We start from the raw sequence: 25,892 nt of genomic DNA on the forward strand, positions 1-25,892 counted from the left end.
TGCTACTGATGATAGAGAAAGAGTTATGTCCATACAAGAAGGAAATAGTGCCAGTGGTATTGAAGCAGTATGGTGTTAGATAGAGGTGAATATAATCAAATACTTACTTGGATATTGTTATAGACCTGGTACTGTGGATGGTAGTGACTATGAAATGTATAATTGAAATTAGCCAAGCAATTAAAAAAGGGGTGATCATTATGGACAATTTTAATTATTATCTCATCATCCCATATAGACTGGGATGATGAGATAGCAACTGGAAGTAAAGAAAATGAGTTTATTGAGTTTTTGAGGGACAGCTATCCCAGACAGTATGTAACAGAGGGCACACGTGGATTAAGAGTATTGGATTTGATCACCTCATCAGAAGATGTAATTATAAATAAGGTGTTAAATCACCCTCCAGCAGTATGAGGACATCTGTGAGGAAAGGGTATATATGTAACTACAAGGCTGGTGATTATGAGGACCTCAGGAGACAGCTTGCAAGTGCAGAATGAGGAGTTAGCTGGAAAGGAGATCAATGCAACTTTGGGAATATTCAAGAAATGTCTAATAGAACCAATATATTCCAAGGGCCAGAAGGTTAAATAAATTAGGTGTGAAATGGATGAATGAAGAGATTAAGTATGCAATACAGAGGGAAAATGTATTATGGAGGCAGCATAAGAGGAGTGGCAATAATCAATTCCATGAAGATTACAAAGAACAGGCAAGGACGGTGACTTGGTTGGTAAGAGTACCAAAAGTGAAGTATGAGCAGCAGTTAGATGATGAAGCCAAAAAGAGTCCTAGGAAGTTCTTTTGACATGTAACCAGCAAAAAAAAAGAATGATTATGAAAGGAAATTATGAAATGATTGGAGAAAATGTTATAAGAACAACTGCTGTGGAGGATATAGTTGAGATACCTAATGAGCAGTTCATAAAGGTCTTTCATTCTTGTGAATGTGACATTGGAGAGTTTGAGAGTAATTGATGATGATGAGGAGGAGAGACTGACTGTAAGTGAGCAAGAGGTATATGGGGAATTGAGCAAACTTGATGTTAAAAAGGCTGTGAGACTTGATAATACATCACCATGTATGTTGAAGGAGTGTGGCAGGGAGTTGGCATCTAGACACATTTGTTAATATGAGTCTTGCAGTGGATTGAGTTCCGAAGGAGTGGAAGGACGGCAAAATTGTGCCACTTCATAAGGGAGGTGATAGAACGCAAGCATCAAATATAGGCCTATCTGTGTGTCAGATGTTGTACTTAAAGCAATGGAGAGGCTGGTGACAACCAGAGTCCAGAATTGGGTTGACAGCAATGACATTATCTTTGATGGGCAGCATGGATTTGCTAAAGAGGAGATCATGCTTTAGTAATCTACTTATTTATTATAATAAAGATGACGGCTTCACTGGACAGAGGAGAGGGATACACAGTAGTATACTTAGATTTTGCAAAGGCTTTTGATAGATAACTGCATGATAAGTTGATAATCAAACTAGAACGAATGGAGTTGGATATTAGATTAGTGCACTGGATCACAGATCGGCTACCTGACAGGTATCAGCAAGTTGTGTATGGATTAGCAATATCCCGGGAGAGGAAAATCACTAGTGGTGTGCCTCAGGGGTCTGTTTTAGGGCCATTGCTATTTAACTTGTATGTTAATTTGTTTAAGTTAAGGGATATTACATCCCATATAGTTTCTTAGCCGAATAAGAAACTCAAAGAGTTTCATGCCGAATATAGTAGAAACTATATAAAGTTCGGCGATTCCAAGCGTAAGCAAATACCTGGATACTGCAGCAACTGACCCTAAAGGTAGTGCAAGCTGAGGCAACTCGTGTCAAAGGTGGAGCAAGCTCCGATCACTATTCTTGATATTTACCCATAATGTGAACTTAGCTCCTAGGAGCTGTATTATTGTTCGACATTATGAGAGAAGGTCACTACCCAGACCGGTTTCAACCTTTATTGAGGTCTCATCAGTGAGTAGGCAGACCTAGTTAATATCAAGTTTGTAGCGAACAGAACTTACAACCCTTCTACTTACAACCGTAGAAGAGTTGTAAGTTCTGTTCGCTACAAACTTGATATTAACTAGGTCTGCCTACTCACTGATGAGACCTCAATAAAGGTTGAAACCGGTCTGGGTAGTGACCTTCTCTCATAATGTCGAACAATAATACAGCTCCTAGGAGCTAAGTTCACATTATGGGTAAATATCAAGAATAGTGATCGGAGCTTGCTCCACCTTTGACACGAGTTGCCTCAGCTTGCACTACCTTTAGGGTCAGTTGCTGCAGTATCCAGGTATTTGCTTACGCTTGGAATCGCCGAACTTTATATAGTTTCTACTATATTCGGCATGAAACTCTGAGTTTCTTATTCGGCTAAGAAACTATATGGGATGTAATATCCCTTAACTTAAACAAGTTATATGTCGCCGAATTGAAGCCTTTGGCTCTTCATATATCTTGTATGTTAATGATATTGGTGAGGATTTGGATGATGATATTCAGGTGTTTGCAGATGATGCAAAGTTGGAACGATGCAAACTCTCAAGAGTAATATACAGTGATTAAGCACTGAATATTATAATAATGTGCAGCCTACAAAAAAAAAAAAAAAAAAATCATCTGTTGCAATTTTGAGCAAAAGATGAAGACGAAGAGTCCCTCCCTGTAGAAATATCATCATCATCAAATTCCTGACATGTACCCTCAAGGGGTGTACAGGATATGATATTACTACATGAAAAATTTACATCATTACTAACTTCCTATCTACAATTTTCCTCCAAAACAACCTGTTACTTGTTAAGACTCCAATATTATCATTATCAGATCTTATATTTCTATCGTCTAAGGCACATTGTACCGTATCAATCCACCTATATCTTAGTCTTCCTCTGGGTCGTTTTCCTGCCAACCTGGCAGAGAACACTTGTTTTGCTAATCTTTCCTCGCCCATTCTGTTTAAGTGACCATACAACCTGAGATTAGTTCTGCTAACACATTCCTGGATGCCGACAATGTCAAGTTCTTTCTTAATATCCTCGTTTTTAATATGATATTGCCATTGATGCCATCTGTTCATGTCCATAATCTTTCTCAGTACTCTCATATCTGTGGTCTCCAGTCTTTGGTCAAGTGTTTTACTTCTGACCCAGCTCTCAGATCCATAAGTTAAAACTGGTTTGAACACTGTCTTGTATATAGCTAATTTAGTGTTCCGACTAATTTCACTCTTATTCCATATGAATTTATTCAATTGACTTCCCACCATACCAGCTTTGCTGATTCTGTTGTCTATTTCTATATTTAATTTACCATCTTCAGTAAAAATCGTGCCTAAGTAGCTGAAATGTTTTACTTGTTCCACAGGTTCTCCATTCACAACACAGTTGACATTTTCACTGATTCTGACTATTTTCATTGTCTTTTTAATGCTGACCTTCATACCATATCTATTACAACAGTTATCCAATTTAGTTAGGGAATCTTGCAAACTTGTAGTGGATTTATTTAGAAGTATAACATCGTCCACATAAAACAAAGAGCTGACATTAACATCTCCAATTCTGATATCATGTTTAATACCACTTTCATTCATAATGTGATCCATATAGATAATGAATAACAGAGGGGATAATGTACATCCTTGTCTCACACCAGATTTAACATTAAACCATCTTCCTGTACGTCCTTCAATTCTAACTGCTGACTTACAACTCAAATACAGACTGAGTATTGCTTGATATAATGCCCCATTGGCCACATATAACTGTAGCTTATTGAATAGCTTCTCTCTTGGCACCTTGTCATATGCCTTTTCCAGATCGACAAAACTTAAATACAGATCTTTGTTATACTCCCATGCTTTCTCGACTATTTGTCGTAAAGTGAAAATCTGATCCTGACAGCCTCTGTTTGGCCTGAATCCAGCATGTTCTTCACCAAGCTTTTCTTCCACAATTCTTCTCAACCGTTTCTCAAGTATACTTGCATAGATCTTGCCAGGAACACTCAGTAGGGAAATACCTCTGTAATTCTCACATTCAGTTTTATTTCCCTTTTTATATATGGGTACTATTAGAACTCTACTCCAATCATCAGGAATTCGTCCCTCTGTCCAGGCTTTCTGAACTATGCAGTGCAGCCACTGTAAGACTTTTATACCATCATACTTCAGCATTTCTGGTTGAACATCATCTACTCCTGCTGCCTTTCCACATTTCAAGCTTTTGATTGCTTTGATGGCTTTTTCTACTTTAGTTGAAATATCATTGGATATAAATTTTTGATATTACAAAAGTCCATCAATCGGAAATTGAATAATGCAATTAAACATAATTTATTTGTTTCTGAAACTGAAATGTGACAATCCATATAATGGTATTTAGCAAGGAAAGAAAGCAAAAGGTGATATTTATTTCGATAAATGTTATTTAAAAAATATAAATATTTAACATAATAATTTTCAGTGCAAATAAACATTTGAAAATTTGCAAAAAAAAATTGCTTTTATATTGTCAGCAAAATGAAAGTACATAAATTGTCTTCTTCCATTGCACATTTAAAGAATAAAAGACAGCGAATTTGCTACTACTAAATAAGTTCATTGCAAAGGCTGATTGATCTGTGGTCTCAGGATTGATTATTTATTTTTGCACATGTGAAATTCGTTTTTACTTTTGGAAAGAGATACAATAAATAAATTGTGCAGCAAAAATGGTCAAATATCAAAGACAATAAAGGAAATTGCAACGAGACAGACATGAAGTTGGCGAAATAGACAAAAGAATAGCAGATTGACAGACATCATACAGTAGTATATGGTAGAGTCGAATCAAAGAGAAGGCAGGTAATCAGTGGTTGCCTGCCTTCTCTTTGTGCCCAAAGAAACCTTTACTTTGGCCACTGCTGTTAAATTTGTATATTACATACTGGGAATTACAGAATGAATGTGGCAGTGCACCATCTTACTGAAAAGGAAAAAAAAAAAAAAGATACAAGGTTACAGTTCTTCCAAATGTGGATAAACAAAGTGTTGCAGCATGTCCAGGCAGGCGTTGAAGTCATTCTTGGTTCACTGAAGAAAAAATGATCCATTCATGTGGTCATGTAACAGGTAACACTACACATTAACTTTTGGATTGTCTCTAATGTGCTCTGCTGTGCAATGAGGATTTTTCTGACCCCCAGATGCACACATTATGTTTGTTAACCTTGCTTGAAACAGGTAAAGCTGCCTCATCAGAAAGCATGATTCTTGCCAGAAAATCATTGTCCTGGTCAGCTCTGTCAAATAGTGTCACTGCAAATTCCTTACAGGCAGCAACTAATCCTACCATCGTGCAAGAGTTGCAACTTCAAACATTTTCACAAGACACTGTAATTCACATGATGCAAGTCAGTGTTGATATGCATGGAGACTTTGAACAAAGGCATCTTGAATATACTCAACATTTTATTCAGACATTTGAGGCAATTCTCCTTTTCCTGTGTTCCACACTTCCAGTTTCTATACACTTTTAATACCAAGTACCAAGCTAATAATTAGTCTTGATGGGGGAGATCTGTTGTAACAAGTTCTAAACATTCATTGGACTTGTGTATTAGATTCTGTTTGAATAAACCACTCAACAAACTATGCTTTCTCCTGTGATTCATTGTGACTAAAGGCAGGAAGATCTGAAAACAAAATGAGAAAACCTACCAAAAATTAGTATCAAAAAAAAAAAAAAAAAAAAAAAAAAAAAAAAAAAATTATCTTTGGTCTTGTCTTGGGAGATTTAAGCTTCTTTCAAAGCTTGTCATAATCACCTGCCCTGTAGTTTCACACATCTCCTTCTTGACAGAATATTCCTCATGTTGTACAATCTCCCAAGACAAGACCATATGTCTTGTGTCACTTTCACCAAAAAAAAAAAAAAAAAAAAAAAAAAAAAAAAAAAAAAAAAAAGAGGGTTTCCCTGTAAAATGGGACAACCCTAGTATTTCTGATGTTGTCCCATTTTACCATTTTGAACAACCCCTACACCTGGTTAAATTTTTATATTGGATAAAAGTTGTAAATATAATTTTAGACACTATACTTGTTTATCACAACAAATATCTCAAATTATCTCAAAAGAGTAAGAAAACAATGAAAAAATAATTAATTTACCTTTCTGAAGATATCACTGGCTGCACCATATTTAAATGTGCTATTTGCTGTAATAATCTGTTCTCTCAGAGTGGCCAACTTTTCTTCATGCTAAAAAAATGCTTTCAATAAATATGAATCCAAAACAGATGATATATATGTTTTATTTATATACAAATAAACTGTTCTTTTTTTCATTCAGTAGAAATGAACTATTATATTTCTAAAGAACTCTAAACTTTGACACTACCTTATATAAAATTCACTTGCAGATTGCTCATTCATTCACTATATGAATTCTAGTTCACTACAGTATAAGTAATGGCTTAAATAAAAGTATTGGTGAACAGTGACCATATGCTCTTTTCTTGGGAGATTTAAGCTTCTTTCAAAACTTGTCACTATATGAATTCTAGTTCACTACAGTATAAGTAATGGCTTAAATAAAAGTATTGGTGAACAGTGACCATATGCTCTTTTCTTGGGAGATTTAAGCTTCTTTCAAAACTTGTCATAATCACCTGCCTTGTAGTTTCACACATCTCCTTCTTGACAGAATATTCCTCATGTTGTACAATCTCCCAAGACAAGACCATATGGTCACATTAGTTATGGACAGCTCTTCTGATCCTATAACCAGGTCCAATACCCTCCCAACCCATGTCCCCTCCGTTACATGCTTCCTTAAGTAATTATCTTTGAGTAGAGGTGTATAAATTCTATTTCCTTCCTGCCATGTGATCTTTCTTCCTTCCAGTCTATATCTCCATAGTTGAAGTTCCCCATAATAATCACTTCACCTGTACTCATTGTGCTAATTTGACAATGTATATGTCTTCCAGATCACCCATGGAACTCCCTGGCCAATAGCAACAACCAACTGTATATTTTGTCTTATTGGTCTTAATCTCACATCAGATTGCTTCAAATGAACAGTCACCCTCCCACTTATCTTCTATTCTTTTTGGCTGCAATTCATCTGCTATCATCAGCACTATCCCTTTCCCCATCCTATCTTCGTTATCTTACCTGAAAATACTAAACACTTTGCATTTTATCCCTATAACTACATCATCTGCTATTAGCCAGTCTTACTAATCTCTATAACTTTTGGCAAGGTTACACTGACCAATGTCCAAAACTCCTCCTCCTCGTTACTGATACTTCAAGCATTAATATATAGAAACTGCAGCATCCTTTTAGTCCCCCACTAACCTTTACTTCCTGAATTGACTACCCTATTCAATATTTTTGCTTGAGAGACTAGATTCCACACTTGGTCATTAACACACTCACTCGCCTCATGGGTGCCTTCACACAAACTACTTGCTTCCACCCCGAATTGCTCAAGTTTTCCTGAATTTGCACTTCAGCATACTCAGTGAAAAAAACCTACTACCAAAAGCATTTAGATGCCGTCCATCAGCATTGTACAAATCCTTCTTTCCATTAAACACAGTAACCAGATCAACAAATCCTACATCATCATTCCTTCTGCACAATCTACGTATAGACTCATTGCCTACCAACACCATCCTTCACAGTTTGCCTCTATCATACCATTAGGAGACTTACAATCTTCACCTTCTTGTACTTCACTTTTCCCTCTTCTAACAATTCCTTTACATCCTCCCTCATAGAACAGTTCTTGCATCTCAAATCATTTGTAACAACCAAGAAAATATTTTTTTTTGACTTACTCTTTTGTATCTGAATGCATGGCTAATATCGTGAATTTTTGCACCCGGAAAACAGGATTTTGTCACACTTTTGTCAAGTGTGACAAACCTGATCACTGAGTCTCCATACATAATTTTCTCCTTAATATGTTTTTTTTTTTTGTTTGTTTGTTTGGTCGGTCTTTATTATTCCTTCGGACCACATACTTCTTTCTCTTTTCAGCCTTGCTAATCTCTTGCCGCTTCTGTAATTTTTAAATTTCGTACTTCGTCCTATGAAGGATAACATTTAAGTGTGCTTTATCTTTATTAATGTCAGTTTCATGCTCCTCTATTTCCACAGTCATATGTTCAACATTAATAACATCATTCTCCATCTTACCATCAGCAATTGTTGTGTTCTTGCCACTTAACAGACACTCACTTTTGAAATACTTAATATATACTCTCTCTCTCTCTCCAGTTTCAATTTCCTTCCACACATTCTTTAATTTTCTGGACAAATACTTTTCACACACTCTGCACTGAATAAAATCCCGCAGGGTTCTGCTAAACACTACGAATAGAAAGAAGATTTCAGCAAAGAGATATTTGCTTGTCCTCCTCCTTGAACTAATTCATTCAGAACTTAAATAAAGCACTAACAATTAAAAACAGCTGGATGTGTTACGTTGACATTATCTTTATCATCTGAAATTACAGATTAACTAATAACTCAAAAAGGAAAGGATTATGAATACTTTTTTAATGTTCCACACAAGTTAATCTTCATTAGAAAAAAAAAAGAAATGTTTACTCAACCTTCATCTGAAAAACTCTTAATAAGGGCTTTTCAAATGATGGTTAAGTGAGATGGTCTCAAACAGTGTAGCAGAATTTCTCCACTCCTTAAGAGTTGGTACGATTTTTAACTGACAAAACATATAATGATATTAACTAGATTTTACAAAGCCAATTTTTTTGGTTGTAACAGGCCACCATGCTTAAGTTAATGAGTGAAGGAATTTCATACACCTCTTTTTCTGGAACAAGTTAATCATTCAGGATTTCATTTTTAGAATGTCTCTTATAAACTATGGGCATCCACTTCAAAAATCTGTATTATGCAACTGCAGCAGTTGCATAATACAGATTTTTGTATTATGCAACTGCTCTCTTGAAAAACAGCTAATAATTATGTTATTTATTTAAACTCTGAAATCTAGCCAACAGTAAGACAAATTTTCAAGAACCTTTTGCCATAATAAAACTTCAAACCGGACAATTATATGAAACCAAACTGATAAACACAGTTTATCAGTTTGGTAAACTAGCTTGTCTCCTCAAGCTAGTTTTAAAACAATATTTGTACCTAATCCAGATAGTATTAACACTGAAGAAAATTATTCCTTTTGCGATTTTTGCTTTAATTTCATATATATATATATATATATATATATATTATTGAAATTAGGATTTACTTGGGATGTATACATTTATAAAATTAATTTAACTGACTAGAACCCATGAAGGTATAACAAAAACCTTTAATAAATCACAACTAGTTTCATCTGTGCTTCGACTGCTTCAGGTGAGAAAGAAAAAACATAAGACTTATAAAAAATAACAAGGTAAAAAACATCGACTTTCCAGCTTAATAAAAAGAAGTAGAATAGTAACAGTCATATTTGAATAGGTGACCGTGTGCAACCGTTGCCATGAGTTGAATGTGTGCGACAGCTAATTTTAGAGCGCCAGTACTGGATTACTGCGCTATGGGAATCAGGCAAATTGTAGCTTAGATTGTTCAAGTGTGAAGCGTCCAGAACCATTTTTTTGATTCAATAATTCTTCTTTCAAATTCATCCTTGCATATATATAAATTAGTAGTGCATTCCCAATCAACTTGCTGTGGCCGTTCTTCAAGGTTAGAGTTTTTTTTTTTTTCTTTCTCACCTGAAGAGGTCGGAGCACCGATGAAACTAGTCGTCATTTATTAAAGTTTTATATTTTTATAAATATATAAAATATATGAGTAAATGAATCTTCATACATTCATATATGTGTGTGTGTGTGTGTGTATGTATATATATATATATATATATATATGAATGTATGAAGATTCATTTACTCGGTTGTTATACATTTTCATAAAAAGATTGAATGACTACCATGGTAGGAGAACCGAGAGAAATGAAAACAAAGTTTATTAATACGACACAACTAGTTTCTGCTTGAATCAGCCTTTGTCAGGTGCACATTAAAAAAGAAATAACCAGCAAAAACACATGGAGGAAATAACTGTAAACAAAACGGAAAATTAGTGTATATATATTTCAACGTCGAAACGATGAAGTCTGCACATTCAAAATTGTTCCCTCGTTGGCTTCATTGTTGGGCATATGCATGCGTATAGCATGTTGCGAACGCCAGTATTTGACCACAGCACAATGACAGTCTGAAAGGTTGTAACTCAGGTTGTTGTTGAGAGGTAGGGAGTTGAGAATGATTTCCTTTGATTCTATTATCTTCCTTTCAACTTCATCATGGCAACAGAAAATGTTATTAGACTTGTCCCATAGGACTGTATGGCTAGGGTTTTCTTCATTAGAATTAGCTGAGAATAGAACATGACTAGACAAAGCACTGGCTCGCGTTCTCTTGTAAGTGACCTCTCTCTCTCTTATGCTCCTCAATGCATAACATGATTGACTTCTCTGTTTGGCCAAAGGTATGTCACAGTTGCACCAGATCTGAAAATAACCAGGATACTGGTTATTTCTTCTTTTTTAATGTGCACCTGACTAAGGCTGATACAAGCTGAAACTAGTTTGTCGTACTAATAAACTCTGTTTTCATTTCTCTCGGTTCTAGTCATTCAATCTTTTTATAAAAATGTACAACAACTGAGTAAATCAATCTTCATACATCTTTAGTTCTTATGACGAAGCATAATAATAATAATAATATAAAGAATTTCCAGAAAACATTGAAGAGGACAGGCCTGAACATCAACAGGTTAGTGTTTCTCAAGCACTGTAAATTCCATGCCGTGTTTCCTAAATTTATCTCCTTTAAAGAAAACATAAAAACGGAACGAGCTAAAAGGATTTATCATAGAGCAAAGTTAGATCTTCTCACCGAGAGGATATTTGATACAAAACGCAATCTCACTTTTTTATTTAGCAAAAAAAACCACGTTATCTCAGAAATTGAATAATCTCTAAGTAGTGACAGTTGAAATCGTATTAGAGTGAGAAGTGAATCTCAAGCCACCAAAATTCAAAATGACAATAAATTGAAACTTATTAAAGAATTCAAAGCTCTTAAAAAAACACAAAGTAATTTGACTTCTTTGAAACCATACCTCCATTCTGACAAAGTTGTGATTAAAAAATCAACTTATAATCTTTCTGATGCAGAGAAAAGTATCCTCAGTAAAGGCCTAAATTTCATTTTATCTCCTAGATGATCTATTCCGAAAGAATTATTACTTACTAAGATAGAAAAAAGCTACCTCCTTTCTTCCTACCCAAGAGGCAAACCTACTCTGCATTGAATCCATTTTCATCATCAATAACCAAACCCCCTTACAGAGAATATTTCTTCATCGGAACGACAGGCTCTTAAGAAGTTATAAAACAACAAAAATATAATTATTCTTCTTGTGGATAAAGGCAATGCCACAGTTGTTCTTAACATTGATGAATTGTTACGGAGTGACATTTACTCGATCCTCGGGAGAGATCCCACTCGTGAACTCCACAACCGGACCAACAATTTACTGAGAACTACCTCTGAACTACCTAGAAACATTCGCCTTTCTCTTGGTTCTCTCCATCTGCTTATACCACGATTATATGGACTTCTTAAAATTCACCAGGCAAATACCCCACTTCGACCTATCGTAGAAGGAATTGACTCTCCAATGTACAACCTTTCCAAATATCTAGCAAAATATCTCAAATGTTTTTCCGGTAAATCATCGTCGTTTATTAAAAACTGCGAATTTTGTATCAAAGATATCATTATCAAGGAAAATGAAATCATGGCAAGCTTTGACATAGTCTCCTTATTCACCAATGTTCCTACAGACGAAGTTCTTGTTCTACTCAAGGATAAATTATCTAAAAAGATAATTGCCTTACTGATTGCATCAACTCAGGATACTTCAAATTTCAGGATACCATCTATAAACAGAATCATGGTTTTGCAATGGGTAATCCGTTGTCTACTGTACTTGCTAACATCTATCTAGAAGATCTGGAAGTTAAAGCCATCTCTTCCTATCCTTTAAAACCAAGAATTTGGAAAAGATATATTGACGACATTTTCCTGATTTGGAGCCATGGCCGTGAATCTCTCCTGAACTTCCTTGAACATCTAAATAGTCAACATCAAAACATAAAATTTACGGCTGAGCTAATGGTTCTCTTCCTTTTTTGGACGTCAAACTGACCCATTCCTCAGAAAAACTTAAAATCTCGATTTACAGAAAACCTACATACACTAACAGATATCTCCACAGTCATTCCCATCATTATCCTCCTCAGAAGCTTGGAATCATTTCTACTCTAGGATATCGTGCTCGTTCTATTCTTGATGATGAGATAAAACTTAATAAAGAACTCAATTTTCTCAAGTCTACTTTTCAGCTAAATGGTTATTCTCAAAAAACTACTGATAGATTCCCTGTCATTGTGCTGTGGTCAAATACTGGCATTCACGAGAAGCTATACGCATGCATATGCCCAACAATGAAGCCAACGAGGGAACAATTTTGAATGCACAGACTTCAACATTTCGACATTGAAATATATATACATTAATTTTCCGTGTTGTTTACAGTTATTTCCTCCATGTGTTTTTACTGGTTATTTCTTCTTTTTTTAATGTGCACCTGACGAAGGCTCATACAAGCTGAAACTAGTCGTGTCGTATTAATAAACTTTGTTTTCATTTCTCTCGGTTCTAGTCATTCAATCTTTCTATAAATATATATATATATATATATATGGATTGTTTGATCCATTTCAAATCAACAATAAGCAGGGCCATAGTCTACATGGCAACAAAATTCATCTACCACCTAAAGCCATTCACAAATATCTGTGCCTACAGTGAGATTCAAATCGACTGCCTATTAGAGAATAAATACTTCAACTAATGGGGATAATCAGATTTATATTTTTATATTTCTCTATTAACTGCAAACACTACAAGCATGCAGAAATGACATTTATTATAAATAATAAAATAAATATATAGATAGAGGCATTGTCATCTTGGAATATTGCACTGTTTGGAAATAATGTTTGGATCATGCACTGCTTGATTACCCAAAATGTCCAAATAATCACCTGCAGTAATTTTGCAGTGAAGAATAATAATGGGACCAACAGAATACCACACTATTGCTGCCCAGACCATCACAGAACTATCCCATGCTTTACAGTTGGAACCAGACATTCTGGATTGTTGGTTTCCTTGGGTGTTCTCCAAACATAAACTCCTCCTGATGTAGGAAATAGCATGAAAGGCCAACTCATATGACCATATCACACATTTCCAGTTTTCTAACGTCTAGGTCTGACGGCTGTGACACCATCATTTACGTATCTGAGAATTCTTTTCAGTAATCAGAAGTTTAGCAATTGCAGCTCTACTGTGAATATTGGATTTATGAAGCTCACATAGGACTGTTTTTGTGGAAACAATTCTGCTTTTATCTGTGCAGCAGCAGTTCTGTGATCATTTGAAACAATCTTTCTTAATATCCAACAATCTCTTTTTGTCATTTTTGATTTTCACCCACGTTTCTCTTTGATGAAGTTGTCTTCATCAACGTTATGTCAGCATGATCTGTGTATGCTGACATAACCTTAGAATCTGTCAATCTTGATATATCTAATAATGTAGCAGTTTTGTGACTGATGTTCCAACTAAATGCACACCAATGATTTGTCCTCTTACAAAGTCAGGTGAGCCTCCCATTTTTCAATGTTTATAATGTATTATCACTCAGTACAATCAATAATGCACTTGTATGAGAACTGCAGAGTATACACAAAATAAAACAAGAATGTTCAGTGCTGCCATGACATGTTTTTTCAATGTAGCCAACACAAACAAATTCTATTTCTAAATATCATATCACGTCTATAATTTTGTCCAACTCCTATATGTGTGTGTGTGTGTGTGTGTGTGTGTGTGTGTGTGTGTGTGTGTGTGTGTGTTATTTTATATATTTATATATACAGTGATTTCCAACTTACAATGGGATTGCTGGAATGAATCATAAGTTGAGGACTGACTGTATTTGCAATCTGGGCTTAGACACATTAGATACATTTTAGACAAACAACGTATTAAGAAATGCATTTCACCACAGAAAAAGAAACAAACAGCTGTCTTCTCTTTCTAGACTATATTGTAATATTAAAATCTGTCTCTCATAACAACATCTGTCAGTATATATGCAGACAGATGTTGTTATGAGAGACACTTACTGCAACTTGGCAAAATGAACTATTTTAAATATTAAAAAAAATGACAAATGTCATGTACAAATTTACAACTACTTAAGTACAATATAATAGGTGAAATAATGAAATTTTTTGTATCGTCAAAGAAGTTTAGCCAGAAGACTGATACACAATTCTGCTCTTTTTTATTACTGAAAGAAAACCTCAGTATCATTAAGGATCAGTCTAAATTTAAAGGTCAAAATATATCTAATGATTGAAACAATCTCTAGGAGATATTTACATCATGGTAAATACTTTGGGCAACTTACTATAAAATCAGGTATTCTCAGTATATAAACAGAACAATCAGAAGAATAATTTCATGTACATATGTGTGTCTGTATGTTTGAGTTTAACAAGAGAATAATGTTAAATACAGCAATAATTTTATATACTTTTTTTCATCATCATCAAATTCCTGACATTTACCTTCAAGGGGTGTACAGGATATGATAGTACTACATGAAAAATTTACATCATTACTAACTTCCTATCTATCATTTTCCTCCAAATCAATCTATTACCTGTGAAGGCTCCAACATTGTCAGATCTTATATTTCTATCTTTTAAGGCACTTTTTACCATATCAATCCACCTATATCTTGGTCTTCCTCTGGGTCTTTTTCCTGCCAGCCTGGCAGAGAACACTTGTTTTGCTAATCTTTCCTCTCCCATTCTGTTTAAGTGACTATATAACCTGAGATTAGCTCTGCTAACACATTCCTGAATGCTAACAATGTCAAGTTCTTTCCTAATATCCTCAATTTTAATATGACATTGCTATTGATGCCATCTGTTCATGCCCCTAATCTTTCTCGGGAGCTCTCATATCTGCGGTCTCTAGTCTTTGGTCAAGTGTTTTACTTATGACGCAGCTCTCAGATTCATAAGTTCAAATTGGCTTGAATACTGTCTTCTATACAGCTAATTTACTGTTTTGGCTAATTTCTCTCTTATATCATATAATTTTATTGAGTTGACTGCCTACCATACCAGCTTTGTTGATTCTGTTGTCTATTTCCATATTTAATTTACCATCTTCACTAAAAATTGAGCCTAAGTAGCTGAAATGTTTTGCTTGTTCTCCATTCCCACTGCAGCTGATATTTTCAATGCTTCTGCCTATTTTCATTGTCTATGTCTTAACAGAGGGGATAATGTACATCCTTATCTGACACAAGATTTAACATTAAACCATCTTCCTGTACTTCCTTCAATTCTAACTGCTGACTTACAACTCAGATAAACACTATGTATTAATTGATATAATGCCCCACTAACACCATACAACTGTAGCGTTTTGAATAGCTTCTCTCTTGGCACCTTGTCATATGCTTTTTCCAGATCTACAAAATTTAAATACAGATCTTTGTTATATTCCCATGATTTCTCAACTATTTGTCTTAAAGTGAAAATCTGATCCTGACAGCTTCTTTTTGGTCTGAATTCAGCTTGTTCTTCACCAAGCTTCTTTTCCACAATCCTTGTCAACCATTTCTCAAGTACACTGGCATAAATCTTACCAGGAACACTCAGAAGAGAAATACATCTGTAATTCTCACATTCAGTTATACTATGAGAACTCTACTCCATCATGTTAACACTATCTGGATTAGGTACAAATATTGTTTTAAAACTAGCTTGAAGAGAATACAGTGATACCTGTGCTTATCGGTTTGGTAATCATCTGGAATTCGTCCCTCTGTCCAGACCTTCTGAACTATGCAGTGCAGTCACTGTAAGACTTTTATACCTCCATACTTGAGCATTTCTGATCGAATATCATCTACTCCAGCTACTTTTCCACATTTCAGACTTTTGATGGCTTTTTCTACTTCAAGTATGGATGGGTATGTATTCCTGATTGCATGCCTCTTCAGTGTTTTTTATCACTGTGCTCTCATCACTGCTAATTTCATTTAGCAATTTTCAAAGTAATTACTCCATACTTCAAGGATATCTTTTTCTCCAGTTTTCATATCACCTTTATCATCTCTAATTCCTTTTACAGAACCCTTTCCTCCATTTCTGAGCTTCTTCAACAACTTGATATTTATTTTCTATGTTCTTACCAAAGTCTTTCCATGACATTTGTTTAACTTTTTTACAATTGTCTCTGTATTCTCTAAGAGCACAAGCTGACTTATTGGCCAAGAACTTTTGATATGCTTTCTTCTTTTCCTTTACTGCCTCTTTATATTCCTGTGTCCACTATGAGGTTCTGATTTTTCTATCCTTGCAGACGACCTCACCACATGCCTCTCTGGCTGAATCAATCAATGTTTTCTTCAGAGCTTGCCATTGAATCTCCAAGGTTTGATTCCTGTTCTCAAACTCTTTCATTTTTTTTTCTTGAATAATGTTTGTATATTTCAGTCTACAGTTCACATCTGAGAGATGCTCAACTTTTATTCACTTTAAAACTTTCTTACGTGTTCTTCTTTTCAATATAAAATTCAATTTTATCATGCAAAAGACTAAATGGTGATCACTTCCAATTTCAAATCCTCTGTACACTCTAGTGTCCTTCACCAGAGAGAAAACATCACTATCAACAATAACATAGTCAATGAGACTTTTCTGATTCCTAGCCTCTTCTCTCCATGTGAATTTGTGCACATTTTTCTGTTAGAACATGGTGCTAGTAATAACCAGTCCATGTCCTGAGCAGAAAAACAGGTATTTGCCATTATTATTAGCTTTGCTCTTTTCTTCAAATTTTCCCAAAATATTTTTGCATGTCTCACAATCATTTCCTACTCTGCTATTTAGATCCCCAACAAGGACTAACTTTTCCTTTTTCATTGTGTCAGTTGCTTTTACTAAAGCATAAAAAAATTCCTCCCCTTCTACCTTAGTAGAACCTTCTGTGGGACTATAGGCACAAATAAGTCTCAATGTCCAGTTCCCAATTCTGATATTTGCCCACATCACTCTACTTGAGACTGCCTGTCATTCAAGAAGATTAGCCTCGTTTTAGTGTTGAATACTATGGCTACTCCTTCTTTTCCTTGATTGTCATTGCCTGAATATAACATTTTGTATTTATTGATCAGAAAGATCTCACGAGTTTTTGTCTTTTTTGTTTCAGTCGCTCCTATTATGTTGATCTGGTAGTTATCCAATTCCTCAGCTAACTCCATTTCTTTGCCATTCTTATGTTTGCTTGCTTCTTATGTTGATAGTACCGATCTTGAACTCGGGTGATATTGAGTTGGGGTATGTTTTAGGGTTTGTTCCAGTTAGCTGACTTTCCGCTGTTTGCTCTGGTTTCCTGGCGAAAACAACAGGGGTCTTGTTTAATCAGGTGACATCCCAGCCGGCATGAAATTCTGTCATGCTGTACCATCATTTTATTTGTGGTTTTAGCCAATAATAATACAATTTGGTCGGCTAAATCCCAAATTGCCAGGCCATCCTCATTCGTTCAGTATCGAGGTAGATACCTAACAGGGTGCACCACGAGAAGGTGAGGACTGGACGTAACGTCAGAAGCCCTGGTCTGTTCTCCGCATTCCTTTAAAGGCTACGTGGAGTTACCTCTCAGTTATACAGTTTTAACTCTTAAGCACCCTTATATAATTTAAGCACTCATATATAATTTTTTTTAAATATTTAATAAACACCTGCTTTTTTCCCTTTTAATCTTACCATCAATTTAAAGTTTAACATCTCTTCATCTTTCATATTTGAGAAACTGGCATAGTTTTCTTTAAGATTTTTAATTTCTTGTTCCTTGTGTTGAAGTTCTTTACTGTGCATTTTAACAACATAAGCAGCTTAAAAGATAAATAAGAGAATAAAAGATAAATCAGAAATATTATTACAAATAAATATTATTTTGATTCTTACTTTAATTGCTAATCCTAAAACAATGAAAATGCAATCAATGGATGCAAATTAATAATATAACCATAGTAACTGTTTTTGCAATTTTGTCAAAAATTATGTTCTACAGCTTAATGAGTTATTCCTATCTCATTTTATTCATTGATAAAATAAAATAATAATAATATTGGGAATTATGGACCCATAGTGATGGAAATAAGTTTAATAATGGTGTGAACTGGTGAAACAGAACAAGAGTCATGAGAGAAGAATAACTTGAATCTTTATGCAGGCTATAATATTTGCTTACTAATTGCAATGAAATTATAAAGTGAAAGAATAATGATCTAGTATGGATGCTTGCAGGATGATTATCACTCACATCGATGTTTAATGGAGAAAACACATTTAAGGGTAATTAACTAAATTTCTTTAACTAATTACATTATTAAGCTAGTATCTTACTCACCTCAGTCACCATACACTGCTTGGAAAGAAGTCAATGCCATAGTGTGAAGAACAACCATGACACCCACCTTAAGATGTAGGGTCTCCTTTCACTGTGACGACTGCAGCAATCTACAGAGCATACTTTCCGCAAGCATATAACAGTGATCAATGGAAAATTTGAACCATTCTTCCTGTAGGCATGTAATGAGGTCCTGGACTGTTGTGGGACAAATGTCTCTTGACCTCACTCGATGCTCCAGTTCAGCCCACAGATGTTCAAATAAAGTTGAGATCGGGGTTGTGTAGGCCAGCCAAATGTGATGAAATTCATGACCACAAACCACACAGTTACAGCAATGACATTATGACACAGTGCACTGCCTTGCTGAAAGAGACAATGGTTAGTTCCATAGAAACGCCACAAAGTAAAAAGCATTGCATTGCCCAGAATGTCCAGATATCTCTCAGAGTTCAATGTTTCAATGGCAGTTCACGGAGTTCAATCGCACAGTAAACGGAGGTCAAACCAGGAAAAACAGAACCATACCATCAAACCACCACCTCCAAATTTCATATTCACAGATAATTTCACAGATGCCCATCGAAGAGATGTTCGATGGGCATCTGCCACACCCATCCATCTGCTCAGTAGAGGATGCAGTGATTCATTGCTCCATAACACAGCTTTCCAAGCTTCTGTGTCCCACTGTAGACACTCTTTGCACCACTGAAGATGACACTACATGTTGGTTTGATTATTGTGGGTCTACCATGGAAACCCATGTTGTGAGCATTGGTTCTGAGTGTTTTACGTTCAGTTGATGCCCAGAACTCCACATTCAACATGTCAGCTAATGAATACTGATTTTTATATATCATCCTTTGTTGAACCCTATTTTGTGAAATAAAGCTAAGTTTGATACCTCTGATTCTGGTATCAGGTTTAATATCACATTCTTTCATAACGTGATCACATAAATGATGAATAAGAGTGGAGATAGAATGCACATGACTTACTTCCTTCAATTCTAACTGCAGATTTACTTAAATATAGACAATGTATTATTTATACATTCTTCCATTTACCTCATATAATATCCATATAATGTCAGTGTTCTAAACAGCTTTTCTCTTGGCACTTTGTCATATACTTTTTCCAGAATGACAAAACTTAATTATAGACCCCTGCTTAATTCCCATGATTTCTTGACTTCATGTCTTAAGTGATAAGCAGATCCTAACAACCACTATTTAGTATGAACCTAGTTTGTTCCTTGCCAAGTTTCACATCCACAATTTTTCTTAGCTACTTCTTGCAATGTTTGCATAAATCTCAACTGGAACACTCAACAGAGGAAATCCTTTAATTCTTGCATTCAGTTTTATTTCCTTTTTCTATAGATAGTTACATCTGAAATTCGATTCTAAATGACCAAGCACTGTGAATTATGCAGGATAGCCACTAAAACTTTTATATCTCCATATTTGAGCATATTTGGTCAAATATCATCTACTCCAGCTGCCTTTCCACATTCCAGCCTTTGATATATCCATCTACGCTATACAATCAGGAGTGCACATCTTCAAATATTGGTAAGTACTCCACTGCATTCCCCTTGACTATTTGCTGCTCTGTTCTGTAACTGCTTGTTTTCATTTATCATTCTTTCAAAGTAATTATTCCACATATCTATTTCATTAGTTTAAATTTTCATGTCACCTTTATCATTTTTTTTATACAGAACTATTTCCTCCAGTTCTAAGCTTTTCAACAGCATCCAGAATATTTTGTCAACTTTTATATTCTTACAAAGGCTTCCCATAACTATTGTTTAGCTACTTTTACAGAGAGCTTTGCTTTCTGTAAAAGTAGCTAAACAATAGTTATCTCCAAATTTTCTCAGAATATAAGCTTGCGATTCATTTTCTAACCTGCTGTTTAGATCTCTAACAAGGACCAACTTTCCTATTTTCTTTATCTCAGCTGTGCCTTCTCTAATGGCTCAAAAAATTTCCCTTTCGTTTCATAGAACCTTCTATGGGATCATAGGCACAAATAAGTTACATGGTCCAATTTCCCGTTTTGAAATTTATCCACATAACTCTACTCAAAATTGGTTATCAATCAAGTTTATCTTCAAGTTTGATGTTGAATGCCATTGCTACTCCTTTTCCCTGATCACTAACGGCTAAATATAACACTTTATAATTATTGTTTAGCAGGAGCTCACCTGCTAAACAATAGTTTTAGTCTTCATCTTGGTCATACCAATTATGTCAACATGATGCTTCTCTAATTCTTCTACTAGTTCAACTTCCTTTCCATTGTTGGAAGTTTTTCACTTGGTTATACTATAAATTAAAGATACCAAGGAATTATATATGTGGTTTAATCCTTTATCCAAGTGTAAGCAAATGAAATTGCTTACACTTGTATATGAAAATATGACTTCTGCATTACTTCAACCTTAGTATTACTGCTGTGTCTGGCTCCCGTGAAGAGACCTCAATAAAGGTCGAAACCAGTTTGGTGATGTGAAGTCTTAGCTTCCTTATACGAGTTGCCCTAGTCCTGAAAATACTTCAGGCACAAACTTTATTTGCTTACACTTAGATAAAGGATTAAACCAAGTATATAATTTCTTGGTATCTTTAATTTATTTCCTTTCCATTGTTTTTCCTTATGCTGATGGTGGCCATCTTGAATTCCTAATGTTGAGTTTGTTGCAACAGCTGACTTTTCATCATTCATGCTCATTCATTGACAAAATCAGGCCCATTTAACTGGATGATGCCCCTGCCAGAATGAAATTTCATTAAGTTGTACCATCACATTTTTTTTCGGTTCATTCCAAAACAGAAATACATTATGGAAATTATGGAAACAACTACCGTGTTAGAGCTCTAGCAAGGTAATTGTCTCCATAATTTTCATAATGTATTCTGATCACTGTGTAAGCATGAAAGAAAGGAATACAGAAATACAATTTGGACCAGCTTTCCTAGTTTCTTTATCTTAGCTGCCTTCTCTAATGGCTCAAAAAAATTCCCCTTTCATCTTTAGTAGAACCTTCTATGGGATCATAAGCACAAAGTCTTATTTACTACATTATCACTGATGGTTTAAAAATGGAAGTGATCTCACTATTCCCTGATGACTACTGCTGGGATAGAAGCTTTGTGACTAACAGTCTGTTGGTGATTGGTGTAAGCATGGGACAGGAGATAGTGAAAGTTTAAAAAAAAAAAAGGGGGGGGGATGACCTAGGTGCATTCTCTGCAGCCTCATTTCCCTTAATCCCAACATGGCTGGCTAAATCTTAAATTGCAGCCAATTCTCATTGATTCAGTATCCAGTAGATACATACTAAGGGGAACATACCATGTGAAGGTGAAGAATACACATTAAGTCAAAAGCCTGTCAGTTCTATGCATTTAAAGATTATCTGGAAGCCTCACAGTTATCTAGCTTGGTTGTTGTTTGTTTAGGATTTTATGGCACAATGACAACAATGGTCATACTGCACCAATAATAAAGCAACATACAAGGTAAAAAAACTTGACAAGTAAACAAATACATAAACGATTATAGCCAGGAATGCATAGAAAGGTAGCTGTAAAAATGTGTACAGAAACAAGAGTAAAAAGTTGTATAAAAGATAAGTGTAAAAAGGTCTAGGAAAAACAAGTGTAAAAACAGTTCATAAATCATGGATAAAAACAACCAGGTATTAGAAGCACATAATTTCTGTAAAAATTTAAAAATGAATGACACACTTGGTGAGTCTGATAAAATTTGCCTGAATGTGTAAGGCTTAGACAGATTATGAATACTGCTAAACCAGTGACTGCACTCATTCATGAAATGAGGGCAGTCAATTAAAATCCATTGATAGTTAGTCAGATACCAAAGAACTCATGCACAGGCTCAACCTCCACCACTGCTCAACAGGAAAGAGTGTGTAAAATAACTGACTTATGCAGAGCCAGCAAGAACAACTTACTCTTTATGGTCCCTGCATAGACTAGACTATACAGGGAATTGGATTGCAAGCTTGACTTGATGGAGATTATTATTGGTCTCACTATTTCCTGATGACTACTGCTTGGATAGAAGTATGTGACTGACAATCTGCTGGTAAACTGGTGTATGGGACAGGTGATGGTGAAAGCTTAACAAAGGGGCTGACCTAGATGCATTATCTGCAGCCTCATTTCCCTCAATCCCAACATGGCTTGGAATCCAACAGAAGTGCATGTCCAAACTTAGCTTCTATAATTGAGAGAAGACATGTTGGATATAAGAGAGTCCTGGATGTTGCTGCAGCTCTTGACATTTTATTACACACAGAGATCTTTGTGAATCTGAATATATTATGCACTGTTTATTAATAGCAAGAGAGCTTTTATTTGCAAACCAAAGATCATATGGCAGTCTGATAGGCACAGGAAGCAAAAAAAACAGCTGGCCACATAGGATGGTCTGGCAGGAGTTTTATTTTCATAGTGAATAACACAGACAGCTGTTGATGTTAAAGCAACAGAGGTGGTTTATCTGCCTCAACACATAGACTAGTAGGGACTGGTGAAATTTGAAATACACCATTTGCAGTTCTTATGACTTGATGGTGAACATGGTTCAGCCAGAGCAGGGCTTTATGGTGTAAACATAGACTTGGGACTCATATTCAAGTTTTTATTTAATCAGTGCTATGTAAAAATTGAAGCAAAGAACATCAGATATGGTGAAGAATATCACTGTTTTACAGCACTGATCTTGCAACTCACATATATGAAAGAAATGAAAACACTAAGTTTCTTGTCAAATATAAGCCATAACTTGCATCTAGTGGAAATGGGATTAAAGTTTGTCCTGGTCTAAGTTCTGAATCAGAACGAAGACTACATGTGCAACAAAAATGCATAAGCTTCTGCTTGGAAATTAACTCATTTTGTAAGATGATCAATGGCTTGCTGCAGCTGTCTTTCTATGACCCTAAATGACAGAAGATGATGAAGTCATCCACAAACAGGCATTACTGACAGCTGCGGAAAGTTGTTCTGTTATCGAGTAAACCTTGATTGCAAAAGACATGACACTTAAACTGAACCTTGTGGGATTTCCTCCTCCCCTCCTCTTGGGTATACAATCAAGAGAGGGCAGTTCCAAATTGGAGTTGGAAGATTTAGTTGGATAAAAAGTTCTTGATAAAAAGGAGGTTCCCTGAGAGCAAAGTTGTGTAGGCTTTTTAATATCCCAAAGCTTCAAGCTTGGGAAGGCATCTCCAATAGATGCTTCCAGCCAGACTAGATGATCAGTCATAGAATGATATTTGCAGAAGCCAGATTATGTTCTGGAAAAACGGTTACATCTTTCCCGAAACTATAAAAGATGAAAGTTAATCATTTTTTTCCAGAATCTTGCATAGGAAGCTAATCAGAGCAATTCAACAACAGTTGATTGGAATTTTCAATCCTTCCCTGTCTTAAGAGAGGTAATAATAATAATAGCCTTTTGCCAGGTATTCAGAAACCTATTCTCACAGAAAATTCTATTAAAGAGATGCACAGTTGGTCCATGACTCGCGGTGACAGATATTTAACCATCTCATAATGGATGTTATCTGGTCCAAGAGATATTTAAGCAAAGCAGCTTTCGTTTCTTCTTTTGTGAACAGCCTATTCTCCTCTTCAGTAACATTCAAAGAGAACAGAATTTGTTGTATCTATACTCTGCATTTTTGAGCAAGGAACTGAGGTGACTAAGAAGATGCAGCTGATGTTTTAGCAAAAATCTCTCTAAGAAAGTTGGTGATTGCTGTTATGTTGGCAATTGCACATCTGTTATGTTCAAGGATCGAAAGTGGATGGATAGGATATCTGCCATTCATTTTCCAGATTTTATCACAGACTTCTTTACTATTGGTTGATGTTATTAAAGAGATGTATACTGATTCCTTCCGGCTCTGATAATGGATGTGTCTTGCTCAGGCTGAAGCGCATTTGAAAGAAATTAGGTTTTATTGTTGTGGGTGGAAGATACTCCATGCTTTCTTATGAGCCTTCCTGGCTCAGTGCAATCATCATTTCACTATGACTTAGAGAAATGTGGAAACAGACTAAATGCATTAGGAACTGCAGTTGTTGCAGCCTGTGCAATACACACGTGGTTCAATGCATCACTGATAGGAATGAGCTGACTTGTCACAGAAGAACTGAATTCTGTTAAAATAGAGAAGGCGCATCAATCAGCCTGCTCAATGTTTCATTGTGATATTTGTGATGTAGAGCATGGCTTCCCATGTAAAAAAAGCTGATATCATGGGAAAATATTAATTTCCATATAAATTGCTTCAGTTTCCCACTTGAACAGTGGGAAGAGGGAGGGTGAGTAGACAGTTAAGTCAATGGCAGTGAATATCCAGGTAGGCATGTGGAAAGTGTTACCTCCATTGTTCGAGAGAGAGAGATTGTTCTTCAGATTTCTCCTCTGATGTTTGTTAAGGCACTACCCATAGTGTTGCATTTGTTTAAATCCCCATTAAAAGTAAGGAGGGTGGTAACTGCCATATGACATAATCATGTTCACACGAAAGATATCTGTTACAGAAGGAAGGTAGAAGTGGCATACTCTTATTTATGAATTCTGAATATGAGTCAGATGGCAACTGCTTTTATGTTAGTATTAAGTGGACTTGCTGGAAGAGATGTGGTTATTCACAAGGATGGCAACTCCTCCAAAAACATCATCAAGCTGACTAGATCTGGGATGCTTGTTATACTAATCATTCTATCTTCTTGTGTGGTAACAGAGATATCCATTCCGTCTGTTAAAGGGTATGGAGGCATGTCTTTGATCCTTTGTGATACTTTTTTCATTATTTTCTTTTAATAAGTGGATTTTCATGAAACTTCAAATTTCTAACACTCATTGCCTCCTCCAGTATAGTTCAACCAACAGAATATGCAGCGTTCCATCTATGGACTGCAAAAAGTTCAAAACTTTACATTTAGCTACATTAAACTGGGACTACTACTCTTCATCTTTTCACATCATCCTGAAAACTTACAACACGAACAGTATGACCAATAATTCTTCCCAGCTTTGCATTCACAAATATCATGCTATCCAGTGACATTTCATAAACAAAAAAAAATTTGAACAATGATCACAGTACAGTAAACCCCAGTTGTTGATAATTAATCCCCATATATAACTTTTTAATATTTGTCACACAGCCACTTGCAATTTCATCAACTAACCATAATAAATTAAATCCATG

General features: G+C 35.4%; 1 protein-coding gene across 2 annotated transcripts in view; it reads right to left on the reverse strand.

The window, feature by feature from the left end:
- The window catches only part of LOC150096743 (coiled-coil domain-containing protein 152-like), a 153,775-nt gene that overhangs the window by 21,303 nt on the left and 106,580 nt on the right, over positions 1-25,892 (reverse strand). For both annotated transcript variants that reach the window (XM_090408440.1, XM_090408439.1), the window contains 2 exons: positions 17,983-18,110; positions 6,168-6,257 (listed from right to left, as the gene is read on the reverse strand). In XM_090408440.1, the coding sequence (XP_090264566.1) occupies positions 6,168-6,257; positions 17,983-18,110 (218 nt within the window). The remainder of the gene's footprint in view (positions 1-6,167; positions 6,258-17,982; positions 18,111-25,892) is intronic.

Source organism: Typopeltis vanoorti, chromosome 18 (genome assembly GCF_054136105.1).
Source record: "Typopeltis vanoorti isolate ZY-2024b chromosome 18, IOZ_Tvanoo_1.0, whole genome shotgun sequence".
Taxonomy (NCBI): Eukaryota; Metazoa; Arthropoda; class Arachnida; order Uropygi; family Thelyphonidae; genus Typopeltis; species Typopeltis vanoorti.